General features: G+C 34.3%; 4 protein-coding genes across 5 annotated transcripts; 2 read left to right on the top strand and 2 right to left on the bottom strand.

The window, feature by feature from the left end:
* The first annotated feature begins 2,097 nt into the window (after nt 1-2,097).
* LOC124925296 (disease resistance protein RUN1-like) lies at nt 2,098-7,047 on the top strand. The gene is made up of 6 exons (XM_047465265.1): nt 2,098-2,407; nt 2,641-2,874; nt 2,968-4,099; nt 4,202-4,558; nt 4,719-6,329; nt 6,490-7,047. Exons 1-6 carry the CDS (start codon nt 2,115-2,117, stop codon nt 7,018-7,020), a joined length of 4,158 nt encoding a protein of 1,385 aa, XP_047321221.1. The 5' UTR covers nt 2,098-2,114; the 3' UTR covers nt 7,021-7,047.
* A 723-nt stretch (nt 7,048-7,770) lies between these two features.
* On the top strand, nt 7,771-8,587 carry LOC124927704. Of its 2 annotated transcripts, none has more exons than XM_047468159.1 (3): nt 7,771-7,878; nt 8,104-8,252; nt 8,334-8,587. In XM_047468159.1, exons 2-3 carry the CDS (start codon nt 8,148-8,150, stop codon nt 8,409-8,411), a joined length of 183 nt encoding a protein of 60 aa, XP_047324115.1. In that variant the 5' UTR covers nt 7,771-7,878; nt 8,104-8,147; the 3' UTR covers nt 8,412-8,587. The 2 variants fall into 2 exon arrangements, with proteins under 2 accessions (XP_047324115.1, XP_047324116.1); XM_047468160.1 differs by having other exon boundaries at nt 7,791-7,857.
* Nucleotides 8,588-9,706: 1,119 nt separating this feature from the next.
* LOC124923925 (phospholipid-transporting ATPase 3-like) lies at nt 9,707-22,782 on the bottom strand. Its single transcript, XM_047463925.1, has 27 exons — nt 22,213-22,782; nt 20,716-20,781; nt 19,861-19,922; nt 19,357-19,438; nt 17,749-17,859; nt 16,833-16,910; nt 16,641-16,737; nt 15,919-16,025; nt 15,657-15,722; nt 15,236-15,357; nt 15,060-15,147; nt 14,902-14,979; nt 14,703-14,819; nt 14,457-14,606; nt 14,280-14,381; nt 13,978-14,120; nt 13,268-13,369; nt 13,124-13,187; nt 12,821-13,033; nt 12,565-12,730; nt 12,148-12,227; nt 11,823-12,062; nt 11,096-11,317; nt 10,857-11,024; nt 10,423-10,776; nt 10,241-10,344; nt 9,707-10,150 (listed from the first exon to the last, which is right to left on the bottom strand). Exons 1-27 carry the CDS (start codon nt 22,414-22,416, stop codon nt 9,853-9,855), a joined length of 3,684 nt encoding a protein of 1,227 aa, XP_047319881.1. The 5' UTR covers nt 22,417-22,782; the 3' UTR covers nt 9,707-9,852.
* Nucleotides 22,783-23,238: 456 nt separating this feature from the next.
* Nucleotides 23,239-24,499, bottom strand: LOC124923929 (wall-associated receptor kinase 1). The gene is made up of 2 exons (XM_047463931.1): nt 23,612-24,499; nt 23,239-23,537 (listed from the first exon to the last, which is right to left on the bottom strand). The coding sequence occupies exons 1-2, from the start codon at nt 24,423-24,425 to the stop codon at nt 23,488-23,490; spliced, it is 864 nt and encodes a 287-aa protein (XP_047319887.1). The 5' UTR covers nt 24,426-24,499; the 3' UTR covers nt 23,239-23,487.
* Nucleotides 24,500-25,113: the final 614 nt, after the last annotated feature.

Here is a 25,113-nt window from a genome sequence, read left to right as displayed (position 1 = left end):
TGACCTTTCAAATATTTTATTATTACAAACATCATCATAAATATATAATTTATTTTGTTCGTCTACCCTCAATTACAATTTTATATTTTAATATTAAGAAGAAAATTAATTTTCCTATCATTATTTTTATTTTTATTTTTTATTTTAATGTTATTTTTCTCATGCCACTGTTCATTTTTTTTTTATTTTTTTTTTCAACCTTCATTCTAACTTTTCTAATTTTCTATTAACAATAAAATTATTATCTTTTTTTTAACCTAGGTGAGTAATATTTTAATTTGTTTTTTAACATTTCGATTTATTAATTTTAATATTATTTATTAAAGTTATGTTTTATTTTATTCAACATGGAATCGAATACTCGAGAATAAAGATATAAATAGACGCTTATCATAGACTAAATCGGATAATAAAATAAAAATCAAAAATCGAATTTAAAGATTAATATTTTAATACCTACAAATATGATACTCATTATCTCTAATGTCTAGTCCATAATCCCTAATATCAAAGTGTGACTGTGAGTCGGCCAATTTTTTTTCTCTCTTAATTCAATTTATTTTATTTTCATTCTCCATTTTCTTTCTCTCTTATTTTTTTCTCAACTTCTTTTAATGATTCTTAGATTAACTATTAAATTAATTTATTTTAAAATTGAAAACTTATTTGAAATTTAAGTTTATATAAATGTTTAAAAAATGATATATTATATAAAATAAATAAAATATTATTTGTATTTTATATTTAATAATATATTTTAATAATTTGACTAAATATATTAGAATACTATAAAAAAGTAAACTTTTATTATAAATAAAAAATAGACATTTAAAAATATATATGCATAAAATTATTTATAAAATATACAAATATTCAAAAACCAAACATACAAATTTAAAATTAAACCATAATTAGAAAACAAAGACTCGCTTATTTAATTTGTTCTTATTTGTTCTTATATACAAATATATATATATATATATATAATTAAAAATGTGAGTATTATCAAAATTAAAAAAATTCTCAAGATAAAAATATAAATAAAATGTATTCAATGTTTAAATTTTTTAATAAATCACGAATAATATATTAAAATAAAAAATATAACGTTCTCATTTCACATTTTATTCACTTAATTAAATAATTTATCTTCTTACATATCTCTTCACTTTGGTTAATCAAATGTTTGATTCATATTTTTTAATATTTAACATAGTGATCTCACACTTTGGTCAATTAAACATTTGATTCATATTTTTTTAATCATTTTCAATTGATACCGATCTATTATTTCTCGACAAACCACATCACAATCACACTTGGTTAAAGGGTATGAGCGAGTCAACTCACAAGCCGACCCAAGTATTCATTTACTCCCACATATATATCTAAATTAATCACAACTCTCGACTTGGCAATCCAAACACTTTAAAATTAAGCATTATTATATATATATATTAATTGGTTAAAAAGTTAAACTTATATTATTAAAATGTTATGAGTTCATTAAATTTGGTGTTGAATTTAAAATTTAAACTGATATTAGTCTAGTTGGTTAAATAATTGTACTTGTTTTGTTAGGTTGTAAATTCGAAACATAAATATAGCATTTTTAATTTTATTTTTAACCGTTTTAAGTTTATGGGCGGGTCAACCCACAATCCGACATAAGTATCCATTTACTCACATATATATATATCCAAATTAACCATAACTCTCGACTTGATAATCCAGACACTTTAAAATTAAGCATTGTTATATATATATATATATATATAAAAAATGTTTTGAGTTTATAAATTTAGTGTTAATTTAAAATATAATCTGATTTTATTTTAGTAACCATTTAAAAATATATTTTTTTAGTTTATTGTCAATGTCTCTATAGCTGATGGTTGCATATTTTTAATTAAGTGCATATGTCAACTAGTAATTTATTATTATTAATGGACCTGCATGATCCTACTACTACTAGTAATACTACATATTGATATTGTTGAGTTGAATCTTCTCCTGTGCAGAATGCAGACCAAGAAGAAAAAGGTTGAACAGAGAGAGAGAGAGAGAATGAGTACGTGACCGCGCGCAGATAAATAATGGAAGAACCGACGTTGATGCCGATGATGCAGCGCCATAAGCTCCGGTGGGATTTCTTCTTGAGCTTCAGGGGAGAGGATATGCGCAATGGCTTCACGGATGACCTTTATGACGAGTTGCTTGCACGCGACGTCCGAGTCTTCCGCGACGACGACCGGGGGATGAAACAGGGAGACCAGATCTCCCCGAGTTTCCTCGCCGCCATTAAAGAGTCGGCTGCTGCTATCACAATCATCTCCCCCAGGTACGTACGACCGAATTTTAACTCTTCTAACCTAGCTCCATCTACTAACTACGATTGCATAACATAATAGGATCAAGTTTATCACAACTGTTCAAATTTCGATTCAATTAGAAGAAGCCAGTGCCTCTTACCACACCTAACTAACTCTTGTTCATGACTTGAGATAATGCCGTTATGAGCGAATCCAGTACAATTCATCATGCTGCCTGCGCAAATGCAATCAATCGTGTTTTCATAAGCTACAACTCTTATAGATCAAGTAGTATGAGGATCACAATCTTTAATTAATTTGGTCTCAGTTATGCCTCTTCGGGATGGTGCCTTGAGGAGCTGTCGACGATCCGGGACTGTGGCATCCTCATTCTTCCCGTGTTCTACAAAGTTGAGCCTTCTGACGTTCGCCGCCAGAATGGCACGTTTGCGAATGATTTCAGGGCTCTCCAAGGAAAGTATGAACCGGAAAAGATGGAGAGGTGGAGGAAAGCAATGGCGCATGCCGGTGGACTTAGTGGCTGGGTTATAAAAAATAAAGAGTACTTAACTCTTATGATTCTCTTCCCTTTAGATTTATTAATCAAATTTAGTAATGAATTTTGCTTAATTATAATCATCTTTCTGTCTGGCAGTGATGATCATGCACCTGATCAGTCGGACCTTGAACTGAAACATCTGATTCAGTGTTTGGTTAAAAGGGTTTTGAGTGAGATAAGCAACAGTCCGATGGTGGTGGCGCCTTACCCCGTTGGACTGACATCTCCTATGAAGGAAGTGATGCGATTGCTGGAAATTAAATCAAACAGCATCAAGATCATTGGATTAGTTGGAATGGGAGGGATTGGCAAGACAACCCTAGCCAAAGCAATCTACAATAAAGTTGTCAATTCCTTTGATTCCCTTTGTTTCATTTCCAATGTTAGAGAAACTTTTCAACGACAAGATGGCCTCATATCTCTTCAGGAAATGCTTCTTCTTGATCTTTTCAATAAAAAGATTTCCCTTCCAGATGATGTCGATGCTAGGAAGGCTATAATGGAAGAGTCTTTCAATGTTAAACGTGTTTTCATTGTGCTAGACGATGTTGATGATTCTAGTCAGCTCACCGCTTTGGTTGCCAAGAAATGGCTATTCTCAGGCAGCAAAATCTTAATTACATCGAGAGACAAAGATGCCCTTCAGCAGTGCTCTGCAGATAATATTTATGCTGTTACAGAATTGACAATCGTTGATTCACTAAAACTTCTCAGTTATCATGCGCTTAGACAAGAAAAGCCTTCGACAAGAAATTTTCAGGAACTAAGTGACACAATTGTGTCTCTTGCTGGAAGATTACCATTAGCATTAGAAATATTTGGCTCTTTCCTGTATGACAAGAGAAGTGTTGAAGAATGGAAAGATGCAGTTAAGAAGCTGAAGAAGATTCGTCCAGACGGACTTCAGGATGTCTTAAAGATAAGTTTTGACGGGCTTGACGACCAAACGAAGTGCATATTCCTTGATATTGCTTGTTTTCTTGTTGACCTTGAAATAACGAGAGACGAGGCAATTAACATCTTCAAAGGTTGTGGCTTGACTGGTATTAAGACCTTGATAGCGAGGTCTCTTGTGAAGGTAGACGAGGGAGACATTTTGGTAATGCACGATCAGATTAGGGACATGGGAAGACAAATAGTTCAAGAAGAAAACCCAGATCTTTCAATATGTAGAACTAGACTGTGGGATCCATGTCAAATTATGAATGTTATTGATAATGGGATGATGGTATTTTTTTCTCTTAGTTAACATATATATATATATATATATATTTTTTTTTTATCTTCTTAGCCTAGCCAAGCAAGCTTACCCTGAATGGGTCGGTTTCAGGGCATGGAAAACCTTCAATGTATCGTTCTAGACTTCATGAAGAAGAACATCTCAAGCATCAGTGTCGCCCCCTCCTCCTGCTTGACCTTTTTACAGGAATTCTTTCTAGGTCCCAAGGAAGAAGAAGGATTAATGCTTGTCAATGCCAAAAAGCTCAAGCCTATGGTCAACTTGAGACTGCTTCATATCAATAACAATGTCAAACTGAAAGGAGATTTACCTCCAAGAGTAAGATGGCTTAAATGGAGAGGTTGCCCTTTAAACTATCTTCCGCCAAGTTTTTTCCCACGGGAACTTACCGTTCTTCATCTCCTAGAAAGTAAGATAGATAGTCTCTGCTGGAATAGCGAGGTATATCATTAAACTGCTTCATGGGAAATTCTCATATTTTTTGTTATAACTTTTTTTTCTCTGAATCATGTTTATAGGTTAGTGTGATTTTTGTTGCTTAATTTGGTATACAAATTACTTTTATCATTGTAGTGTAATATTTTGCTTTATTGGTATTGAAAAAAAGTTGATAACAATTTGTATTTTTCAGGTTGCAAAGAACCTGATGGTCCTGAACCTTTACGGTTGCCACAACCTTACAAGTATACATGGCTTATCTATGCAGAATACTTCATTGGAGAAAGTCATTATCGAACGTTGCTATAATCTATCGATGATCCATATATCCATGAGGACTACAAGATTGTTGCGCTATTTGAATCTAAGCGATTGCACTAGCCTCGTTGAATTATTCCCATGCAAGGTAGTATCCGGTTTGAGGAATCTCGAGGTCCTCATTCTATCTGGCTGTTCGAAATTTGAACAACTGCCCAAGGATTTAGGCATGATGACTTCCTTAAAAGAGCTTCTTCTTGACAGAACCGCCATAAAGAAATTGCCCGACTCCATATTCCACCTTGTGAAGCTTGAAAAACTCGACCTTTCGCGTTGCAAGTTTCTCGGAGAACTCCCTATTTGTCTCGGGCACCTTTCTTCCTTGAAGGAATTTGATCTTAACGGCTCTGCAGTGAAAAAAATACCTCAATCTATTGAAGGTTTAAAAAATCTCGAGAAACTAAACCTGATGTGGTGTGATTCCCTGACCGACATCCCTGATTCCATTGGCAATCTCAGATGGTTGACGAAATTATCGCTAAACGGTACTCCATTGAAAGAGCTTCCCTCTTCTATTGGCTCTTTATCCTACCTGAAACAACTCTCGGCCGGAAACTGCAAGCTTCTCAACGCTTTACCTTCCTCAATCGAAAGGTTCGTCTCTCTCGAGAGTCTTGAGCTAAACGGCACGCCAATCACGAACCTCCCAGATGAGATTGGCAGGCTGAAATCCCTTGTGAAACTTGAAATACTGAACTCGGAACATCTTGAGACATTGCCGAAGTCAATTGGTGATATACTTAGCCTTGAGACTTTGCTCATTGGGAGCACAAAACTTAAAGAGCTGCCAGAATCTATTGGGAAGTTAGAAAATCTTAGCATGCTGAGACTGAATCAATGTACGAACCTCATAAAACTCCCGGGTTCAATTGTAAACATGAGATCTCTACACAATTTTCTGATGGAGAACACTGCAGTCTCAGAGCTGCCTGAAAAGTTTGGGATGTTAACGAACTTGATTGTTTTGAAAATGGGAAAGAAGCCTTACAGTGAACAGGCAAAGAATGCCAAGGAAGCAGTTCTACCTTCATCTTTCTCAAAACTTTGTAAATTGGAAGAATTTAATGCCCGTTCTTGTAATTTAGTAGGTGGAATTCCAGATGATTTCGAGAGTCTATCCAGGTTAGAGATTCTGAATTTGGGTCACAATTATGGTATCTGTAGTCTTCCTTCTAGCCTTAAAGGACTTGGTTTTCTCAAGAAGCTTCTCATTCCACACTGCAAAGAGATCAAATCTCTCCCACCACTTCCTTCCAGTCTTGAGGAAATAGACGCATCCAATTGTACCATGTTGGAACACATCTCTGATCTTTCGAATCTGGAATATTTAAGCGAATTGAACTTTACAAACTGCGGTAAGCTGGAGAATATTCCAGGCCTTGAATGTTTGAAGTCGTTGAGAGGTTTGTATATGGTTTGTTGCAAGGCGTCATGGTCCGTTGTCAAGGAAAAACTCAACAAGGTATTACTTGACTGATGCCTCCTCTGTTTTACTCTTTATCTTTCTTAAATTTCTTTATTAAACTTGGCATTATTAATGATTAAGGTGACCATATTAATCTTCACACATTTCAGCAACTTTTTGCCTGTGAAGGAATTTATTAATAATATATAATATGCAGACAATGATGAACAATTTAAGGCACCTGAGTATTCCCGGGAGTGAAATCCCAAGTTGGTTGGGTTCGGATGTGGTTTACTTCAGAAAGAAGCAGAACAATGCGATAATAGCAGTTATCATAGCAGTTGTTATGTGCGTTAAGCTTGAACAGCAGGATCGCGTACTCCCAGTGATACCAGACATTTTGGCAAGAATCATCAGAGTAAAACAAAACATAAACAGAAAAGTATTTGAGACAGCATTGGAAATCAAAGTGCAGGAGAAGATGGATGAAGATCATTTATATTTATACAGACATTCTTCGGTCCTTCCATTAGTCTCCATGCTGAGAGACGGGGACAAGATAGAGGTAGTGAAACGGGATCCTCCCTATGCCCAGGGCGTTGAGCTGAAGGGATGTGGGATTAAATTGGTTTTTGAGAACGATGATGATTACATTGGAGACGAGCGATTCTTGGACGAGACTCAGCAGTCTGTGTCTCAAAGGCTAGTTAAGTCCTTACAGTCAACTCCGAATGAGTCCATCGCATAAGGGTTATATATTTACTTCAATTTATAAATGTTCATTTCAAGGTTTGTGTAAAGTCACTCAAAAATGTTGTAAGAATGTGTACCTATTCAAAGTGTAGTTTGAAACAATAATGTCACTCAAAATGAGTTCATACTTCACAGTACAAGAGTTCAATTTATAAATGTTCATTTATTTGCATTCTATTCAATGTGTATCAACTATCAAGTCTGTAAGGAAATGAATGTAAGAATCAATACGACACAAAATGATAATAACTGTTTGATTTTGGGTTTTTTGATTTTTTTTTTAAAAATATTGTGGGATAAAAGTGTAAATTATTTGAGTTTTTAATTAGTTTAATTATTATAATATTTTTTTATATTTAAAAATAAAATAAAATAAATGTATTTTAGTATTTTAATTTATTTTCTGTAACTGATATTAAAAAGAGAATTTATAATAAAAAAATCAATAAAATTTATAAAGAAAAAACAGATCAAAGGAGGCCTAATACTTTTTTGAAAACGAGCCTAATACTTTAAAATCGATGATTGGTTAATTGATCATACTGATTAAGAATTGAAGAAATAATGCCTTTAATTTGATAGAAAATAGTTTGTTCTCACGAGTTTAAATTTTATTATTTTAACAAGAGAATTAATCATTTTCTCGAAAAGAAAGGATCATAGCTTAAGGTTGGTATTTAAAATGGATAAATATTTGGAGGGCAGATTTATGGGTTTACTAGACTCGGGTTGATTTGATTTATCGCGAACCGAACCGGTCTAATTTCCTCACATGATAACAGCTAATTTGCTTTAGATAGGTTTGGCCCAGACGGTCGATGAGCCCTAATTTGTAAGTCAAGAACTTCTTCAGGTCTCTCTCTCTCCTCGATGCGAATTCAGAATCATGTGAATGCTTATTGAATTTTCTTTTTCTAATGATTCATCTTTGATCTCGCCTAGTTTATTTTCGGATTAATTTGCTAGTTAGGGCTACCATTTCTGTATTAGGATCTAGTTGATTATTGACGAATTCGATCTAGATCATAACCTAATCTCCTTTGTCATGTGTTTTGTTTTGTTGGTCTCTCTTTGGCAGAAGCAGAAGAAACAAGGTCAATTAGGGCTTGCAAGAGGAAGAAGATGGTGAAAGTATCTACCTTCTTTGGAATGACAGTGGGTGCCTTCGTCTTCTGGCAATCCATGGATAAGGTCCATGTCTGGATCGCCCTCCATCAGGACGAAAAGGTTCGTATTATTATTATTATACATTCATTTTTAGGATGTACAAAAGTATTTGTTATATATAAGTTTGAATGGTGCGTGCAGAAAGAGAGAATGGAGAGGGAAGCTGAGATTAAGAGGGTGAGAGAAGAGCTATTGCGGCAGCAACAAACACAGCAGTAGTAGAGATATGCATTCAAAACCCTTTCTCATCAATAATAATTACAACTTGAGAGGAAAAGTGGATCCTCGTGAACAAGATTTTATTTTTATTTGTTTCTTACTTTCTGAAAAACAAGACAAGATTGTGTTTGTTTTCTTAAATCTCATTAAGATAAATATTTTGAGTCTTCTTTGAAGCATCTGTCCATATTCTTCAACACTTCTTTTGTCATTCACGAAAAAGAACCAAATACTTCTAATGCCAGTGGTAATTCACTAGCACGAGACACAATTTTCGTCACATAGTTTCTGATAACTGAGATGTTTCAGTGATTCAAAATCTTTCAGTTCTGTAACCTCATGGATGTCATTTGCAAAACACTGCTGAAGGACATCTTTGTCTCTGGACGTAAATATGATTTTGCTGCCTGAGAATAGCCATTTCTTGGCTACCACCAAAGCGGTGAGCTAACTAGAATCATCAATATCATCTAGAACAATGAAACCCGTTTAAAGCCTCATCCATTCTAGCATCGACATCATTCGGAAGGGAAGCCTTTTTATTGGAAAGATCAAGAAGAGGCATTTTGTGAAGAGAGATGAAGTCACATCTTGTTGATGAAAAGTTTTGAAGATAACTTTTGGAAATGAAACTATGGTAATCAAAGGAACTGATAACTTTATTGTAGATTGCTTTGGCAAAGGGTTGTTGTCTTGTCCATCCCTCCCATTCCATCTAATCCAATTATCTTTATGCTGCAAATCACTTTCTCCATTATTAATCCAACGGTGTGGATTAATAATACCTTAGTCAGATGTTTCAGCTATCACTGATCAGGTTCATGATCACTTCCAAAAAAGATTATTGTAAGCAAAATTCATTACTAAATTTGATTAATTAATCTAAAGGAGAGAGGTGTAGTTGGAAAATAAATATTTCGAGACGATTAGATTTGCGAGTTTGTGACAATGGGGGCGTTATTTTTCAACAATTTTAGGCTGTCATTTGACATTATATGAAAAATGAAGATAATGCTATATATATGAAATTCAATCTTGAAATCCGGAGAATCTTCGCACTTTGTAATATATTTATTTTATTTTTTTTCACAATGGTTTATTTGTAGTGTTTAAACGACTATTCATTTCATAAACCATCTAAAAAATATATATAAATCAAAATCTATAGGAACCCAGCAACAACACTTTATTTGAAATTGATATTTGTTACATGCATCTTTAACAGAAATCACAACTCAATAAAAAAATTGTTTAAAATTTTAACAATGATTTTGTAAGTTATTAAAACATACTATATCTGTGAGAGTATACATCTTCCTGAAGACTAGACTCCTAAAAGAATAAAACTAATATACAAAAGAAGCTGTTTCATGTAAAGTTATTGCAGAATTTCTTTTGTACAAGTATAATATCTTTCATATTATTATTATTATTTCTATTTTTATTTCTTTTTCCTTCCTCTCATGCTGGCTCTTCTGGCAACATCCCATGCTTTGAGAGGTGCAAGCACACCGGCTTGGGATGCAAAGAAGGATTCGTAACCGGGTGAATCAAATGCAAAACCTGTATGTTTAGATCCCTCTCGAGGAAGCCGTGCCATTGCAAATCTCCTCGATTCCTCTGGATTGAGCTGGGTAGTACCAACCTCCACCAACCCTATACTGCTACTAATATCTGTTTCATTTGCATGCATTTCCTGAACCATCTGGTGATCATAAGGGAAGAACCATCTTTGAATCCTGAATAACCCAAATTCAATTATTTATTTATTTATTTATTCCTACTTCATATTAGCTGCTATAATTGAAACATGAGATCTTAGATCTTACGCTAGAAAAAGGAAGTCGAATGACAGAGCAGCAATAGGAATGAGAAGAAGGGTTAGATAGAAGTATCCTGTGCTCATCAAGGTAAACACTGTCCCGTAGATACCCTGACCACAAGAAATTCCGCAATAAAGCCCCGCCTCTAGTTATATATAGATAGTAAAATAACAAGTGAGATTTTTTACCTTGTTGACGAATGCACCCGAGTATATAAAGCTAAATATATACCACGACAGGATGCTTCCTCCAACGCTAATATGATGCCATTTTGTGATCGTATTACACATCAGAAGGAGACGCAAGTTGACAGTCACAAGCAAACAATTGAACGCCATTGTGCTCACATCCCAGAGGCCAAACATCCTGCCAGTTGAGTCAACACTTGTAGAACTGGAAATGGCTACAAATTTATAGATCACCAATGATTGGTAAACTGAAAACACAGCCAAGGCCACTACAACTCTCCATTTGAAGAAGGTATTTCTTATTCCTTCCTTGTACAATTGAGGGTACTGCTTTGAAAGAGATGCACTCACATCCTATTATAAAACACAAACAGTTTACTTTTCCAGTTCACGATTATCAAAATAAATAGAATCAGCCAGACGCGAAGATATACCTTGTCAAAAAGTCCAAGAACTAGAACTGGTACTGAAGTGAAGATAACATTATACAAAGACTGGAACCAATCATCATAGAATCTCTGACCAGAATACCCAGTTTGGAAGGTGAACCAAAATTGGATCAGTGTCAATGTCAGATTCTTGTAGAAGAAATATGTTACCACCTGTAGAGAAAGTTTAGAGCATAAATATTTTATTGAGAAATGCATTTTCCCATGGAAAAAAGAAGAAATACCTTGCATATTCTAATATATGACCATCGTCCATGGACAAGCAATAAATCTGTGAGGAAACGGAACTGAGCAATAGCAAAATCACTGGCCATCACTGCTTGCATTCCTTCTTGACCACTTATTCCGACACCAACATGAGCAGCTTGAATCATGCTAACATCATTGGCACCATCACCGATGCTAAGTGTTATTTTTTTTGCACCTTTCTTGACTAGACTAGTTACCTTCAAACAGAAACAATTACTCAATATAGAAATAATTCTCATAAGTTTTGCAGGACATATAGTTCTAAAACAAGAAGAAAATATAATTAACTTTTATTTACAATTTCATTGGTGTCATAAAGTAAAAGTATGTATCAAAAGGACAGGAAATAGCAGATGCTAAGAGGAAAGCAGGGTTTTCACTTTATGCTTACACTTGTTCAAACAAGATGCTTTCTTCATTCTTTTGCTTTAATTAAAAAGGAAGGAACTTGCACAGGATGGGATTTATTTAGCTGCTCGATATTTAATTGTATTTTGTGGGTTTTTTTTTCTCTTGTGACTTTCCTGTTTTTCTTTTTCAGTTTTGCTTGTAACTTCTTAACTCATTTTGTGTTCACACCTTTTTATGTTATAAAACATTGACCTTTTCTCAGAAAAGTTCAAACAAGGTGTGTGATATTCCCTATTGCATGGGCGGGAATAAATAGGGGCTATATTTCTTAACCAATCAAAGGAATCAAACCTGTGCTTTCTGTAGAGGAGACACTCGGCAGCAGACCACTGAAGTACAGTTTAAGCTCAAGTTCAGTAGAGTTACTCGTAAAGCAGGATCCAAAGCGTACATCAAGCACTTCCCGTCTATTACGAGCGCTAATTTTACTTCTGAAGAAGTTTGAAGATGTTGCAATGCTTCCTCATGGGACTTCGTTAACATGTGTTTTACAGTAAGTTTCATATGGCGTGCAATCTCCACTTGGTCACCCTATATAATGAAAATTAAGTCAATGTGAAACTAAACCTGATATATTGAATTCCTGGCACATCGCAAGGAAAGAAAATCTCCTTACTCTGCTTTCAATTTCTCTTATCTCATCAGTTTCTGAACTAATGATAAACTGTTTCATGTCATTGCTGATCAATCTGCATGCTGTAAAACAATAATCATGGGAAAGGTATAAGAATAAAAAAAAAAAATAAGGCCTTGTTTGATGCGGGTTATTTGAGATTAATTCAAATAATCCACTATCCTATCAATATACTCATCAATCAAAAAATTCAAATTATCAACGAAAACACCCTCTATTAAAAAAGGTCATTATATATTTATACCCCTAAATGTCTTTTTAACCCTCAAATAACCCGATTTTCAATAACCTACATCAAACAAGATTATTTGTAAATAACCACTTCGTTATTCAAATAACCCAAGATCAAACAAGGCCCAACAGTTCATGTAGCATCTACTTCTAATGAGCACTACTTACCATAAGCTATGTTTATTGCAGTTTCCAATTTGTCACCGGTCAGCACCCAAATCTTGATTCCTGCCTTTGAGAGAGTCTCTATACATTCTGGCACTCCTTCTTGAAGCTTGTCTTCTATAGCAGTGCATCCAATCAAAATCAGATCCTTCTCTATCAGTTCTGCAACCTGAAAACAATTCACCAGTCTTGACTTCATAAATGGAAACTCATAATTTTTTACAAAGAACTTAATCCAGAAGAGTCAATCATAGACAACCTCATCCAATTTCTTCTCACGGTCTCGAAGAGAAGATTTAGCCTGAATAAATTTCTCATTCCATTTATCGTAAGTGTCAGAACTCAGGTCTCTATAGGCCAGACAGAGAGTACGAAGTCCAGCAGATCCAAAGTGCTCCAAGTGCTCTATAGTTGTTTTCTTTATTTCATTGTTTCCTGTAGCTAACCTTTCATAGATTACTGTATCAGCTCCCTGTTTGAAACAGACCCAACCCTCAGTCTACATCTGCTAACCAATAACGTAAATAAAAGAAAAACGTGATGGAGCTAGCCTAGCTAGTACCTTGCAGTAAAGCACAAGCCTACCATCTGAGTAGCGACACACAACAGATTGCCTTTTCCTTGTGCTGAATTAACAACATTAACAAATGTAAGTGCAATGAAGTGTCGTAAAAATTAAATGGACAATTAGAGGAAAAGCAATAACCTGTTGAACTCAAGTACATTTAAAATCTCGTAGGAAACATCCTCGACTTTTCCCATCTTTTCAACATGTGATTCACGAACATAGATTAGAGTAGGCGTGCGCCTGAGAAAGAAAATATGAAAAAACCCAATTTACCTGGTTCGAAAAACTAATCAATAGGAAAGTCGAAGAAATACAGCATGAAATAAAATTTTGTGAAAGGTACAATACGATTCTCCATTTTGATTACAGAAGGTGAAAATTCTACAGGTTTTACAGCAGAAATATAATCAGTCTGCTCCACAAGGAAAGATACATGCTTCTTGCAAAACTTTGTTAACAAATTTGGAAACTTGTATTTTGTTCCCATTGGAAAATCAACAAAGTTAAAATTGAAAGTGATTCCTTTCTGTTTGGTATATAAGATTTCTTGGATAATAATCCAGATTATAGTGTGAGTTTTGTTCATTCAGTATAAAGATTAATTTTTGGATCATGATCCATATTATAGTGTATTTTTGGCTTCATTTGGCATAGACATTTGATTTTAGATCAGAATCCAAATTATTTTCTAGAACACTGATTTTTGGCAAGTAATATTTTTGGGATCATGATCCTTATAAAAAAATGCATACCAAAACAACCCAATAATAGGATAAACAATATGCACATGCCTTGAAGGGAAGTAATGTACTAATAAGTAGGCTTTGCAAGGTGCATGAGATGCATACCTGTAAAAGAAGAAACCAAAGTTCTTTGCAGCAGCAACCAAGGCAGCTTCATCAGGAGAAGCAGCTTGATATTGAATTTTTTCAGGCGTTTCCTCACCTTCAGGTAGCACAGTGTGACATATAGCAAGGCATCTAAAGAATTCCTTTAAAAATAGAAAAGGTAGACAAGGAAATGAACAAGGATTCAAAAAGTGGGGAAAGTTGTATTAGCTGTGTCTTAGATTAGCAAAATTGCATATAGGGTCCATTTTTTCCTAGGACATACACTCAAAGATCCATGACAACTAGCTAAACTGTTTTACCTTGCACATATCAGGATTAGGCTCATTCCTCCAAGAACCCTGCATAAGTCTAGCATCATCAAAGTTGAAACCCTTCTCACGTATTGCAGTTGATGATATACCCTGCCAAATTTAATAGGAACATTGTTTGATTTCTGCATCAAGTCATGTCACTTAAAATATCGCAGACAGAAATACCTCCTTAAGTTTGACACCACTGCGCTTAGCAACACCTATCTCAATTTCAGTGATACCCGCTCCATACACTTCACCAGCAATTGAACACTTAAAGAATTCCATCAAATTTCTTGTTAAGGTTCCAGTTTTATCAGAAAATATATATTCCACCTGAGGAAAATATGCAAAAAGTGAAACAGCAAAATTATTTTGAATAACGGTATTATAGAGAATAAATGTGTTGGGTGAAAATTACAAGATCATTACTTGACCAAGTTCCTCATTCAAGTTGGATGTTCGTGCCAATGCAGGAGTGTTTGACTCAAAATGATACATATGCAGATCATTATTTATGTATTTAGTGGACTGAAAGAACTTTATCCCCTGTATACAGAAAATAAATGAGTCCCTAATCCAAAATCCCCACGTAAACTTAGGTATACAAGAAAATCAGAATAGCACTTACCTCAACTGAGACATAAAGGGAAATTGGGATGATGGGTGAGTACAAAGTGATAAGGGTAAGAATATTCAGTAGAGCGACCTGTTCAACCAACCACCAATATTATCTTACAGAAATATTCACTTGTAAGGATCCTCTTTTCAGGAGTATGCAATTATTACCACAAATCTATTGTTAGGGTTAAATTCTGGACGTAAATTTGGGTCCCAAAGCCCAAAGAAGTAGAACTTCTTGTTCAAAAACACACCACTGCAAGAAGATCATGAAGCATAATGAACACCATCAAACAAATAAATATGCAATAAAGTGGACGTGAACACAGTAGATATCATTGTACCTGCCTATGGCTCCAACTAGACACATGCTGAACAAAACACAGAATAGGGTCAGTATAAGTTTGTCAAGTTTCCTCTCCAGAGTACTTCTTTTGGAAGGAACATTCATGGAATTCATCATAACCTTCATATCAAACACAAACAGCTAATTAATCAACCCCACCTAGGAAAAAAGTAAAGTGATAAATAACACTATGCTGAAAGAAAAGAAAATATGGTAGCAACTACCATATGCATAGGCAATTGTTCCCACATATACGTGACCGACACGTGACAGTGGAATAATGAAATTATTTCATCCTTTCAAAAACTCCCATATGCATAGGCAGTTGAATTCCAAAAATGAAATTTCATGCAAACCAAGCCAACCCCCAGGAATTGACAGAAAGGGTCTGAAAATAATAATTTGTCAAAATATAGCACCTTTGATTCATGTCCGGTGAAAACAACAGCACCAACAATGTATACAGTATTCCTGAGGCTGCATCCCTGAAACAACAGATCAACTTCAAATGAGAAAATATTATGTCGTAGAGAATAATGTGATTATGTGGACATTTTCTCTCATAAAATACAACCCAAGTATTGCCAACATTATTTATAGCCATATGAGCCATAGGAAAAAGAAGAGAGAAATGGAATAAAACGTATCTAGCGGTCAGAAGGAATCAAAACATAATCATACTCGCAGTAGAATTTGGTTTGGAGATAGTGGTACAGTTTGCTTCTGATCTATCAGATTGCCAGTAAAAGTGTACAGCGAGTTGTTTGGTTGTTCACATTGCAATTCACCTGAAATTGATGTAAGCAAGTGTGATCAGTCAAGCATGAAAGATCCTAATAACATATCTTCAAAATGAATGAAAAATAGAAGCAATTATTTAATAATGTTAGAAAATAATCTGTACTCATTCATACAGAGTTCCCTTCGGCTTATACCTTTTTCCATTTAGGTCAATCAAGGGTCAACTCATATTCTGTCATTTTATGACACGTTATCATTCAAATACCCAACATATACAAAAGTTACTTCAATCAATTGTCCAAGGTATCAAGCACTTAATCATCATAGCCTAGAACAATAAAGTCAACACTCAACACCTTTGTTTGTTTGATACCCATCCTGTAGGACATTGGTCAATAGAGAACGTATCCTAGCCATAATATTTCCCTACGCTGGAAAAGAGTCATTTCCCTATCTAAGACCATTTTTTTCTCAAAAAACAAAATTTATGGAAAGACCATCGTATAGCTAAGACTAGGTGACATCTTGAAACACTGCAAGTACGACACTAATAAAAGAACAGATGATTTCCAAAATCAAACTTTGGTGTTCAACATCTTGAACAAATCACCCCGGAAAAGGAATTGTTAACAGATCAACAATTTCAAGCAGACGAAAATAACCTTTGAATTCTGAGGCTTTCTCAGGACTAACAAAATCCCAAGTCTTTTCCAAAGCCTTTCTGATTTTTAAATTCGTTTCACCATCCAAATTTGCAGTCTGTCAAAGGAAGCAAAATGAAGGAATTAGGTGAAGAAAAAGAAACTGAAAAAACCTTATCTGAACAGATAAATTGGATAGAAGTGAATGCAAACCTCTATATAGCAGACACCATCAGCATTTGTACTAGCAAGGAAAAGCAGGTCTGCAGGAAAGAACCCGTCTTGTTTAATCTGCAGACACAATCGTTCATTCCATATAAATAAAGGAACAAATGTAGCACAACATTGAAAGAACCTAGTGAAATCCATGATTTCCACCAGAAAATCTTAGTCAAGAACTATATAAAGCAAGTTTTTGTTATTTCCTGTATAGGCTTTCAAGATTAGTATTTCTAGAAGTATGTTGTACACCCATGGAACAAGCATATATGAATTTTGTCAACATTTTGGAACCAACTGTTAATACTTCTTGTGATGGATAGGAACAGTCTACAATCTATTTACATATGGACAAATCAAAAAGAATACCAGATTTTGCCAGGAAAGGAAAGACCAAGAGATTAGTTCAATATCTTGAAATTGTTAACTGCTTGGACTGGTATGAAGCAAACGAAATGAAACAGTGGTTTGTTATTCCCCCTTTTTTCCCAACAAATGAAAGTGAAACCACGAATAACTTCCCCATAAGGTAAACTCAAATTTAATGGATATTCACGTATAGCAACATCAGTTAAATGGGGATAGAGAAATAAATCATGTAGCAGTAAGAAAAGGCAACAAAACTTCGGCATAAAAAAATTAAAATAGAAAAGCATTATAAGAAGGCTACAAAGGAACAAGGAGAGACACTTAAACATATGTATAATTGTGTTTCTTTGAACAAAGATATAAATTAAAATAAGGAACACATGGAATTTTCTTGAAAAAAATAAAAGGAACACAGAACACGTAGAAGCTACTCAAATAAATTGTAGACCAGTCATCCACATGAAAGGAATGTTAAAAATAACAACAAATAGTGATCGCTGGTAGCAATATAATACGGATACCTCATTCTACAAATACTTACTTTCACCACGTCTCCAACCTGAAGATCTTTCCAAGTAGTATTCTGCCATTCCTGACCAATCAACACCTCTATAGGAGTGTTGTTTATAGTTTTGTCATTCAGAAATCGTTTCTGCAACACCATAATAAAATAAAATCGATTTGGATATTTTGATGTATGCATAACCTAATCTATTACATTTAATGAAAAGTTGAATAACAAAAAGTCTTGAAATTTTGAAAATATGAATATAAATTTCTGAGAGTTTTGAAACATGAAAATTTGAGGTATACAAATGGAAAAGAAGGTGATTGAATACAACGGGGTATTTACATATTTAAGAGGCCTATTAATGTCTTCATATAATTTTGCTTAAAAGAATCTGTTACATATTATTAAAGTCAAATAACAAAACATTACAGAGGTTTTGAAAAGATGAATATAACCTTTTATGAGTTTTGAAGCCTATGAAAATTTGAGGGATAATGAATAGAAGATGTTAGTAAAAGCTACAATTTTTATTCTTAAAATATAAGTAGAACAAACAAATCTAAGCATTGATAGAATATAAATTATAGAGTTTATTTACTATACAAGAAGTTTGATAACCTCTGGAAGTGATTTAATAAATAAAAAAAAATCTTGCATGGGTAATGCCTTTTATAGCAGAGCCAATATACACCTTTAAACATTAATGATATTTTTTTATAGTTGATGAGTTTGAAATAATGATATTATATCGTTTACTCTAACTGAATAAAAGTGATAATCTCTTGCATACTTTTTAGTTTTTATGGCATAATTATTTATGTTCGCATTTGTTTTTTTGGAAATGAATAATCACCTTAATTGATAATATATGTGATAAGTTGATATAATAAAGTTTAATATTTATATGTTTAGTAAAAAAAATATTTAAATGCTTCTATTCTTGCAATCGCAATCTTCGCGACATTATTAATGAAAAGTTGCATTCTTTAAAAGAAAATAAAAGAAATCTCCGCGAAATTATTATTATTATGCAAGCTTTAACTTAAAAAAATATCTTATTAAGACAAAAATATGTATAAACTTATTCAGTTATTTGATTATTATGTGATCAAATCTAATATAAAAGTTTTTATTGCAGAATATATTTTAGCATTAAATTAATTAATTCACTAATAATTATTCATTTCAACTAATGTATGTGGTACTAGATTATGACTTTTTAATTATTTTAAGAACAATATCACAAAGTACTTGCATAAAACTAGTTCTTCATAAAGACAAGAACAAGGTCGCAGTCACAAATCAACAACCTTGCATAACCAGGAGTTTTAGGACGAAGTCGAGAATTAACTAGGAGACTGGTTATCTCCGAACTTGTTCCGTATGAGGAGTGACCAGTTTTGCTTTAACCACTAAGCCTTGTTTTAAATGATTTGTTTATTTGAATTATAGTTTCGAGCTTTTCGTATGAAAAGGCTTGTTTTTGGTGCTCTTGGCTTGTAAAACACGCAAAAATGTTGTGGCTTTGTTGTTTTAGCTTTTTCCATAATAATTTTAGAAAGGGCAATTTGTTCTTTCCATAAAAAGTAAACAAGAATGAAAACTGAAAGCCAAAGATAAATTAGCAAGCATACTCACCCAGTCCTCCCAGGCCTCCTTAAGAAGAGAGGCGAAGAGTACCATACTGAGAGGCACAATATTAGTTATTGGAGACACGGGACTGCATGATACAGAAGTGTTCAGTTAGTAAATACACCCCGAGAAAATGAAGCTGTTAATAATGATTTTAAGATGAACTCTTCATATCGTAATTGCAAACATGCAAGAGAAAGTTCACAGAATACAGAAGCAACATCATATTTTTTTTTTTATAAGAATTTAATTGAAGGCTATTAGAAAGCATGTGAAGCCATTATAAGCAAATATTAACAAAAATACAGATGGATAGTGAGCACTGAGCACATATAGTCATAAAATTGCAAAGATTACCAGATGAGAGTATTTAAATGTTGTCTGATACATACATAATTTGATAGAACTATATTAATTCTGTACATGCAATATTCTCATGAAGTTATGCTGAAACATGAAAGAAAGAAAGAAAGAAATAACCATATTACTTATCTTCCATCAGCAACATACCTGACTGGTGTGAAGGACAAAATGGAAATCGTAAGAAAGTATAGGTTAGCCACCCGCCTGAACTGTCAGCACGAACACAGAAACAAACTATGTTCAGAAAGATAAAGGGAGCACTGACAAAGAGATGGCAATTGAAGTTCCCCAAGATTTCTATTATGTCAGCAGTATTGGAGTCAATGTTTTTCCTTCAAAAACAACTTATTATATATATTAGGAAACCTCTAAACCAGCATCTGGATGCTCAAATAAACCCATGTCAGTAAAGAACAAAGCTGCACTGCATATCCACATCAACAAGAGCTTATGCATGCCAAAAACACATGTATATTTCATTAAAGCCGTGTAATGTGTAAGACTTAACTGAATACCAGTACAATAATGTGAAAAGCTCAAGCATCATAGTTCTTCACTTTTTTTTCTATTTTTGTCAAGCATTTTTCTTTTCTATAAGATGTCGAACATGGGAATAAAATAATAATAATTATTATTATATTTGAAAACATTCATATATAAGAAGAGGATGCCAAGACTTCAGCATCGTCTGCCTTTGTTCATTACATTTTCCCCAAACTTCCTCCAAAAAAGGTTTACCTTCTCTTTAATAATATCAGATTTTAAAATGAGCTTACATGAGAATAAAAGTAAAAGCAATAGAAGTGGCAAAATCTGTCACCAGCTTCCAAACGACGTCCAACAGTTTTAGTTATATAAGATGTTTAATGAAGAGCAATTTCACATATTATTCAAACCAAGTCTATCAGAAGCACATTTCAACAATGGAGATATTAGGTTTTCACTGCAAAAGTAAGTAAAATGATATCAGATTGTTAAAGGGTGAAAAAAAAACTAATTCACCTGTTCAAACAATCCCTTTGGAAAAAATGTGAGAATATTGTACTTGGTAGTTGATATAGAATTCCCCTGAAAAAGGCAATAGATTTTTATCAAACTACTTTTCATATAAATATAAGCATGTCGAGATGATGGATGAACATAAACTGCAAAATGTAACAATAAAAGGAAAATGAGCCAAATTTGAAATTTGCAACTATGAAACCAAGGGTGTCTATAATGGATCATGATGATAAATGATTAGGAATGACTAAATGGTCTATTGACTAAGACATTAATGTCTTCAAATGACTAAAATGATTGAAGTGTTTTTTTTGTCATGGACATGATTTTGTACTTGTTTCTTTGATAATGGACTATTTGTGCTTTAGTGACGCATATGTTGGTTATGCGCAAGACTTATTGTTAGTTGATGGCTTATGCTTCAATAGAGGATTTATCCTATATTGATGACTTGTGTTACTGAGTCATAAAAAAATGTGGATATTATCTTGATCTCATAGCTATTATTTTATTTCAAATGATGGTTTCAATTGCAAAAATGGTTTCTTACACTGTTTTACTGGACACGTTTAGCTCATTCCATATTATGAATTTCTTTCCCATAAAAATCAAATACTAACACTTTCTAAATTTCTTCATGGTATCATAGCCTAGTTTTCAGTCTCGAGCACAAGTTGATCGCTCCACAAATACAAGTCCAACAAATCTATTTATGTTCTACTATTTCCATCATACTAAAAGCAACCCAAGAATGCCTATGTTGTTTTTTGCATCTTCAAAATTTCAAAGCCAAACATGCCTTTTGTTCTTTCCTTCTCTAGACGATGTTTTCATCAATACAACCGAAGAAGAATATCAATAACCACTAGTGATTGGAACATCTCAAAACAAACGTTATATCATCAAGCAAAGTTCAGAAACCATGAAATCTACTAACTAAAGGTTATACTAAAATCAACTCACAAATACCCCTACTGAAAACTAGGCTCTGAAATCCACTAACTAAAGGCCTTCTAGATGAAATGTAAAGACAAATCAAAGAGAGGATGGCCCATTGGCCCCTGGACATATCAAAAGAGAAAAAACTACAGGTCCCCTGAACTAGTAAAGTTCTGAGATCAATTGATAGTGGTTCAGATAGGATGACGAATCTCCCCCTTTTTAGAACTTACAGCAAACTATTAGAAGATATAATAGAGATGTGGACATAGTAGGCCCGGATGAGGTTTTCTCTTTGTTTTAATGAATAAAAGCACAAAAAATAGACCCCAAATCCGAGTTTTCCAGCTATAAGGGAAATGCGACAATCATACTAGAATCTGATACTGTAAACATGTTTTTTTTACTTAATCTACTACACTTGGCAGCCTAGCTTCGATTTGCATCAAGACCATGAACTACTGTCAGAACGCAGACATGAACATGACCCAGCAAGTTGAACATACTTCCAAAAATAAAAGATAAATCAATGGATATGATAAGTTAAAGCGTGCTGACCTTGAATCTAACAATGGCATTAGCTTCCCGATCATTACAGTAGATGGTTCGGTGACCTGGCGCCTGAGGCTGGACACGACCTAGTGTAACTGTTCGAGATGGGTGGCGGTCAACTAAAGGCCGATCACCGCCATCCTCGGATTCTCCACTTCGCCCTCCGAACTTCGACCTTGAACCCGTCATCGCTTTCCATCCCTTCTTCATGTTCTATCTATTTCGTTCGTTCGATCGTCGGACCGGACTGGACCAAACATGCAATCTAAGTTCACAGACAAAACAACGGCAGGGAATCAATCCTTGATCCTTATTATCTCGATGATTCCTCCTTCGCTGTGATTAGGAACTTAGGACAGTCGAATCCACTGTCTGAAATGGAAGTTTGAAGATTTTTGGTTTAAAGGGCGGCGTCAACTTTGTTGTTCAACTACGTATAAATTGCGTCAATTGATCTGGTCTTGTTAAATAAGTGGTCTGGTTTTTTTTAGCCTTTACTCGCTGCTTTGAATTGTACGCAAAGTTGGACGATGTCAAGATTACAATTATTCAATATTTAGTCCTCTTGTTCTGGACTTTTATTAAAAGCCCGTCAAAGACCAGACCAGCCGTCTCCAATTTGAATCATATGGAAATCTTCTTCTTCTTCTCATAATTTCAGCTTACTTGTTTATCAACATTTAACAATATCCGGTTTTTATATAACTCTAAAGATTTTTTGAAAAAGTCAAATAGATCTTAAAACATAAATTAATGGATCACTGTAATCCTTCCTAGTTCCTACCCACAAGTTGACTCATTTCTCTCTCTCTATATATATATATCTTTCCTTTTTCCATTAAAGCTGATCTTTTGAACTCTAGAACCAGAAGAAAACCTCTATAAGAAGATATATTCCATCTTTCAGAATTGTGGGTGGGCTTGAAGCTTTATTTAGTTCATCCTCTATGGAAATGGTGGATAGTGAAGTTGAGATAAAGAAGGAATCATTAAAGTGATCATATTCTTTCTGAGTGGAATAGCTTAATTAACTAAAAGAGGGAAGGGAACATATTCCATTATTGATTAGCTTCATATCATAATGGCCAGTCCACAATTACAACATCTAATTCATCGAGTTCTCGTAACAAAACAATGGTGTAAAGATTCATTAGCATGATTATTTAGAAGAAGAAGAAAATACAAGCTTCCATGGTGATGGCGGAATCCAATTAACCCAACCCATTTGCTTTTATTTGATTCCTTCAACACCCTTTAGCCCGACCCGAATCTATCTCTCATTCACCGCAAAAGAAGATGAAAAGAAACCATCCAATAGATCAACCATATCACTGCACAAACATACAGAAAGAAGATAAAGATTATTAAATAAATAAATAAACACTAATAATATGATCTTACTTACCAGGCTGCCATGGAAGTTTTCTTAAGCCATGGCTCCATGTAGCTCGAAATAAGCAATCCGTTGATGAATTCAGTCCACCGGGGCAATAACAGATAAACGAACTACTTGAACCCGAACCAGAACCAAAGTATCCACAAATTCCATTGCTTCTCTCACAGTCAGAACAGAGTATAGGGTATTCATTATTGAAATTAAATTTATACTTCAACACAATCCCATATTTCCAGCTCTCCGGTGCATCCAAAGTATACCCATAAATCCCTGAATACGACCCGCACTGTAACTTCCCCAAATCCATCTCAAAAGACGGCCCAAGATCCACCGGTGCATATAAACAGCAAGTAGAGATTGCCATGTCTATCCTGCTGATTGCTTGACATGAATACAGAAGACTGCAAATGGCGGCTCCGTTTGGATCACATAGAGAAGACAGAGAGTTATTTCCTCCGTTAATGGTGCAATCAAGAAGGGCAAAGGCGTTATCATCGTGAAAGGTAAACGGCGCGTTCCAATCCAGGCTGAAACCTTTGCTGGGCTGAGAGCAAGAACAAGTTGACATGGAAGGATCGGAGATGTAGATAAGTTGGTTGGTGTAATCGATGTAGGTGATTGGATAACAGCCAGTGTGGGTTGTGAAAATGAGCTGGTTTTCGCTGTTGCAGGTCACGTATTTCTGGAAGCGGTGGTCGCCGCAGCCTTGGCTGGTACCGAATGGGTACTTGATTAACTGGTTGCCACAGTTTCTTTGGCAAGTCTGTGAGGAAGACGAGCAAAAGACAGTAAAGAGAGAAACTAAGAAGAGTTTGATCTTCATTCTTTTCTCTGTCTGTCTTCCTTCTTTAGAGAGATGAATGGTTTTTATTATACAGAGATACCAACTTGCCTCATTTGCATGGCAATGGCAATGGCATCACCTTTTTATGGGTATAAATTCCATTTCAGAAGAAGGGCTCGAGAAGTTCCATTTTTTTTTTTTTTTTTTTTTTAGGAAGAATGTCAATTTTATTTATAAAGTTGGATGAAAGTGTCAAATTTGTTTATTAACTTGTAAAATTTTATTTATGTATACAAACTTGTCAAAAAGTGTTAAATTTATTGAATTTAACAGAAATCATTAACGGTGTTAAAAAAATTTCCACCTGTTCCTGCCATGTCATATCCACGTCATTATATAAATATATTAACTTTATAATCAAATCATTTTTTCAAACAGACCTTATATCTTTAAATAAAAATAAAAATAATATCTCTGTAATTCTTCCTCTCATCTTCTTCCTCCCTCACCAAACAGGTTTCACCCCTCTTCCATTACATTCAATCTAAATCTATCTGCATAAAGATCCTTCTAATATTTTGAGTACTGATTTACAACCTCTCTCACTCATTTAATTTAACAGTGTTCGTTTCAACATTTTCTCATCACGTATGCAAATCTCGGCGGCGGAGGAAGCGATGAAATTGGAATTGAACGTAGCTTCGATTTGACGAAAACGGAAGAGGAA

This window comes from Impatiens glandulifera, chromosome 2 (assembly GCF_907164915.1).
Source record: "Impatiens glandulifera chromosome 2, dImpGla2.1, whole genome shotgun sequence".
NCBI classification, from domain to species: domain Eukaryota; kingdom Viridiplantae; phylum Streptophyta; class Magnoliopsida; order Ericales; family Balsaminaceae; genus Impatiens; species Impatiens glandulifera.
This window is presented reverse-complemented; position numbering and strand designations above follow the sequence as displayed.

Coding starts and splice junctions, on each gene's coding strand:
- LOC124925296 (XM_047465265.1), top strand. CDS start 2,115: ATGCCGATGATGCAGCGCCATAAGCTCCGGTGGGATTTCTTCTTGAGC. Junction 2,408..2,640: donor AACTACGATTGCATAACATA/ATAGGATCAAGT, acceptor ATTTGGTCTCAG/TTATGCCTCTTCGGGATGGT. Junction 6,330..6,489: donor TCAAGGAAAAACTCAACAAG/GTATTACTTGAC, acceptor TATAATATGCAG/ACAATGATGAACAATTTAAG.
- LOC124927704 (XM_047468159.1), top strand. CDS start 8,148: ATGGTGAAAGTATCTACCTTCTTTGGAATGACAGTGGGTGCCTTCGTC. Junction 8,253..8,333: donor CCCTCCATCAGGACGAAAAG/GTTCGTATTATT, acceptor TGGTGCGTGCAG/AAAGAGAGAATGGAGAGGGA.
- LOC124923925 (XM_047463925.1), bottom strand. CDS start 22,416: ATGAAGAAGGGATGGAAAGCGATGACGGGTTCAAGGTCGAAGTTCGGA. Junction 12,228..12,564: donor TGCAATAAACATAGCTTATG/GTAAGTAGTGCT, acceptor ATTGTTTTACAG/CATGCAGATTGATCAGCAAT. Junction 10,777..10,856: donor TTCTTGGACTTTTTGACAAG/GTATATCTTCGC, acceptor GTTTTATAATAG/GATGTGAGTGCATCTCTTTC.
- LOC124923929 (XM_047463931.1), bottom strand. CDS start 24,425: ATGAAGATCAAACTCTTCTTAGTTTCTCTCTTTACTGTCTTTTGCTCG. Junction 23,538..23,611: donor AAAACTTCCATGGCAGCCTG/GTAAGTAAGATC, acceptor ATGTTTGTGCAG/TGATATGGTTGATCTATTGG.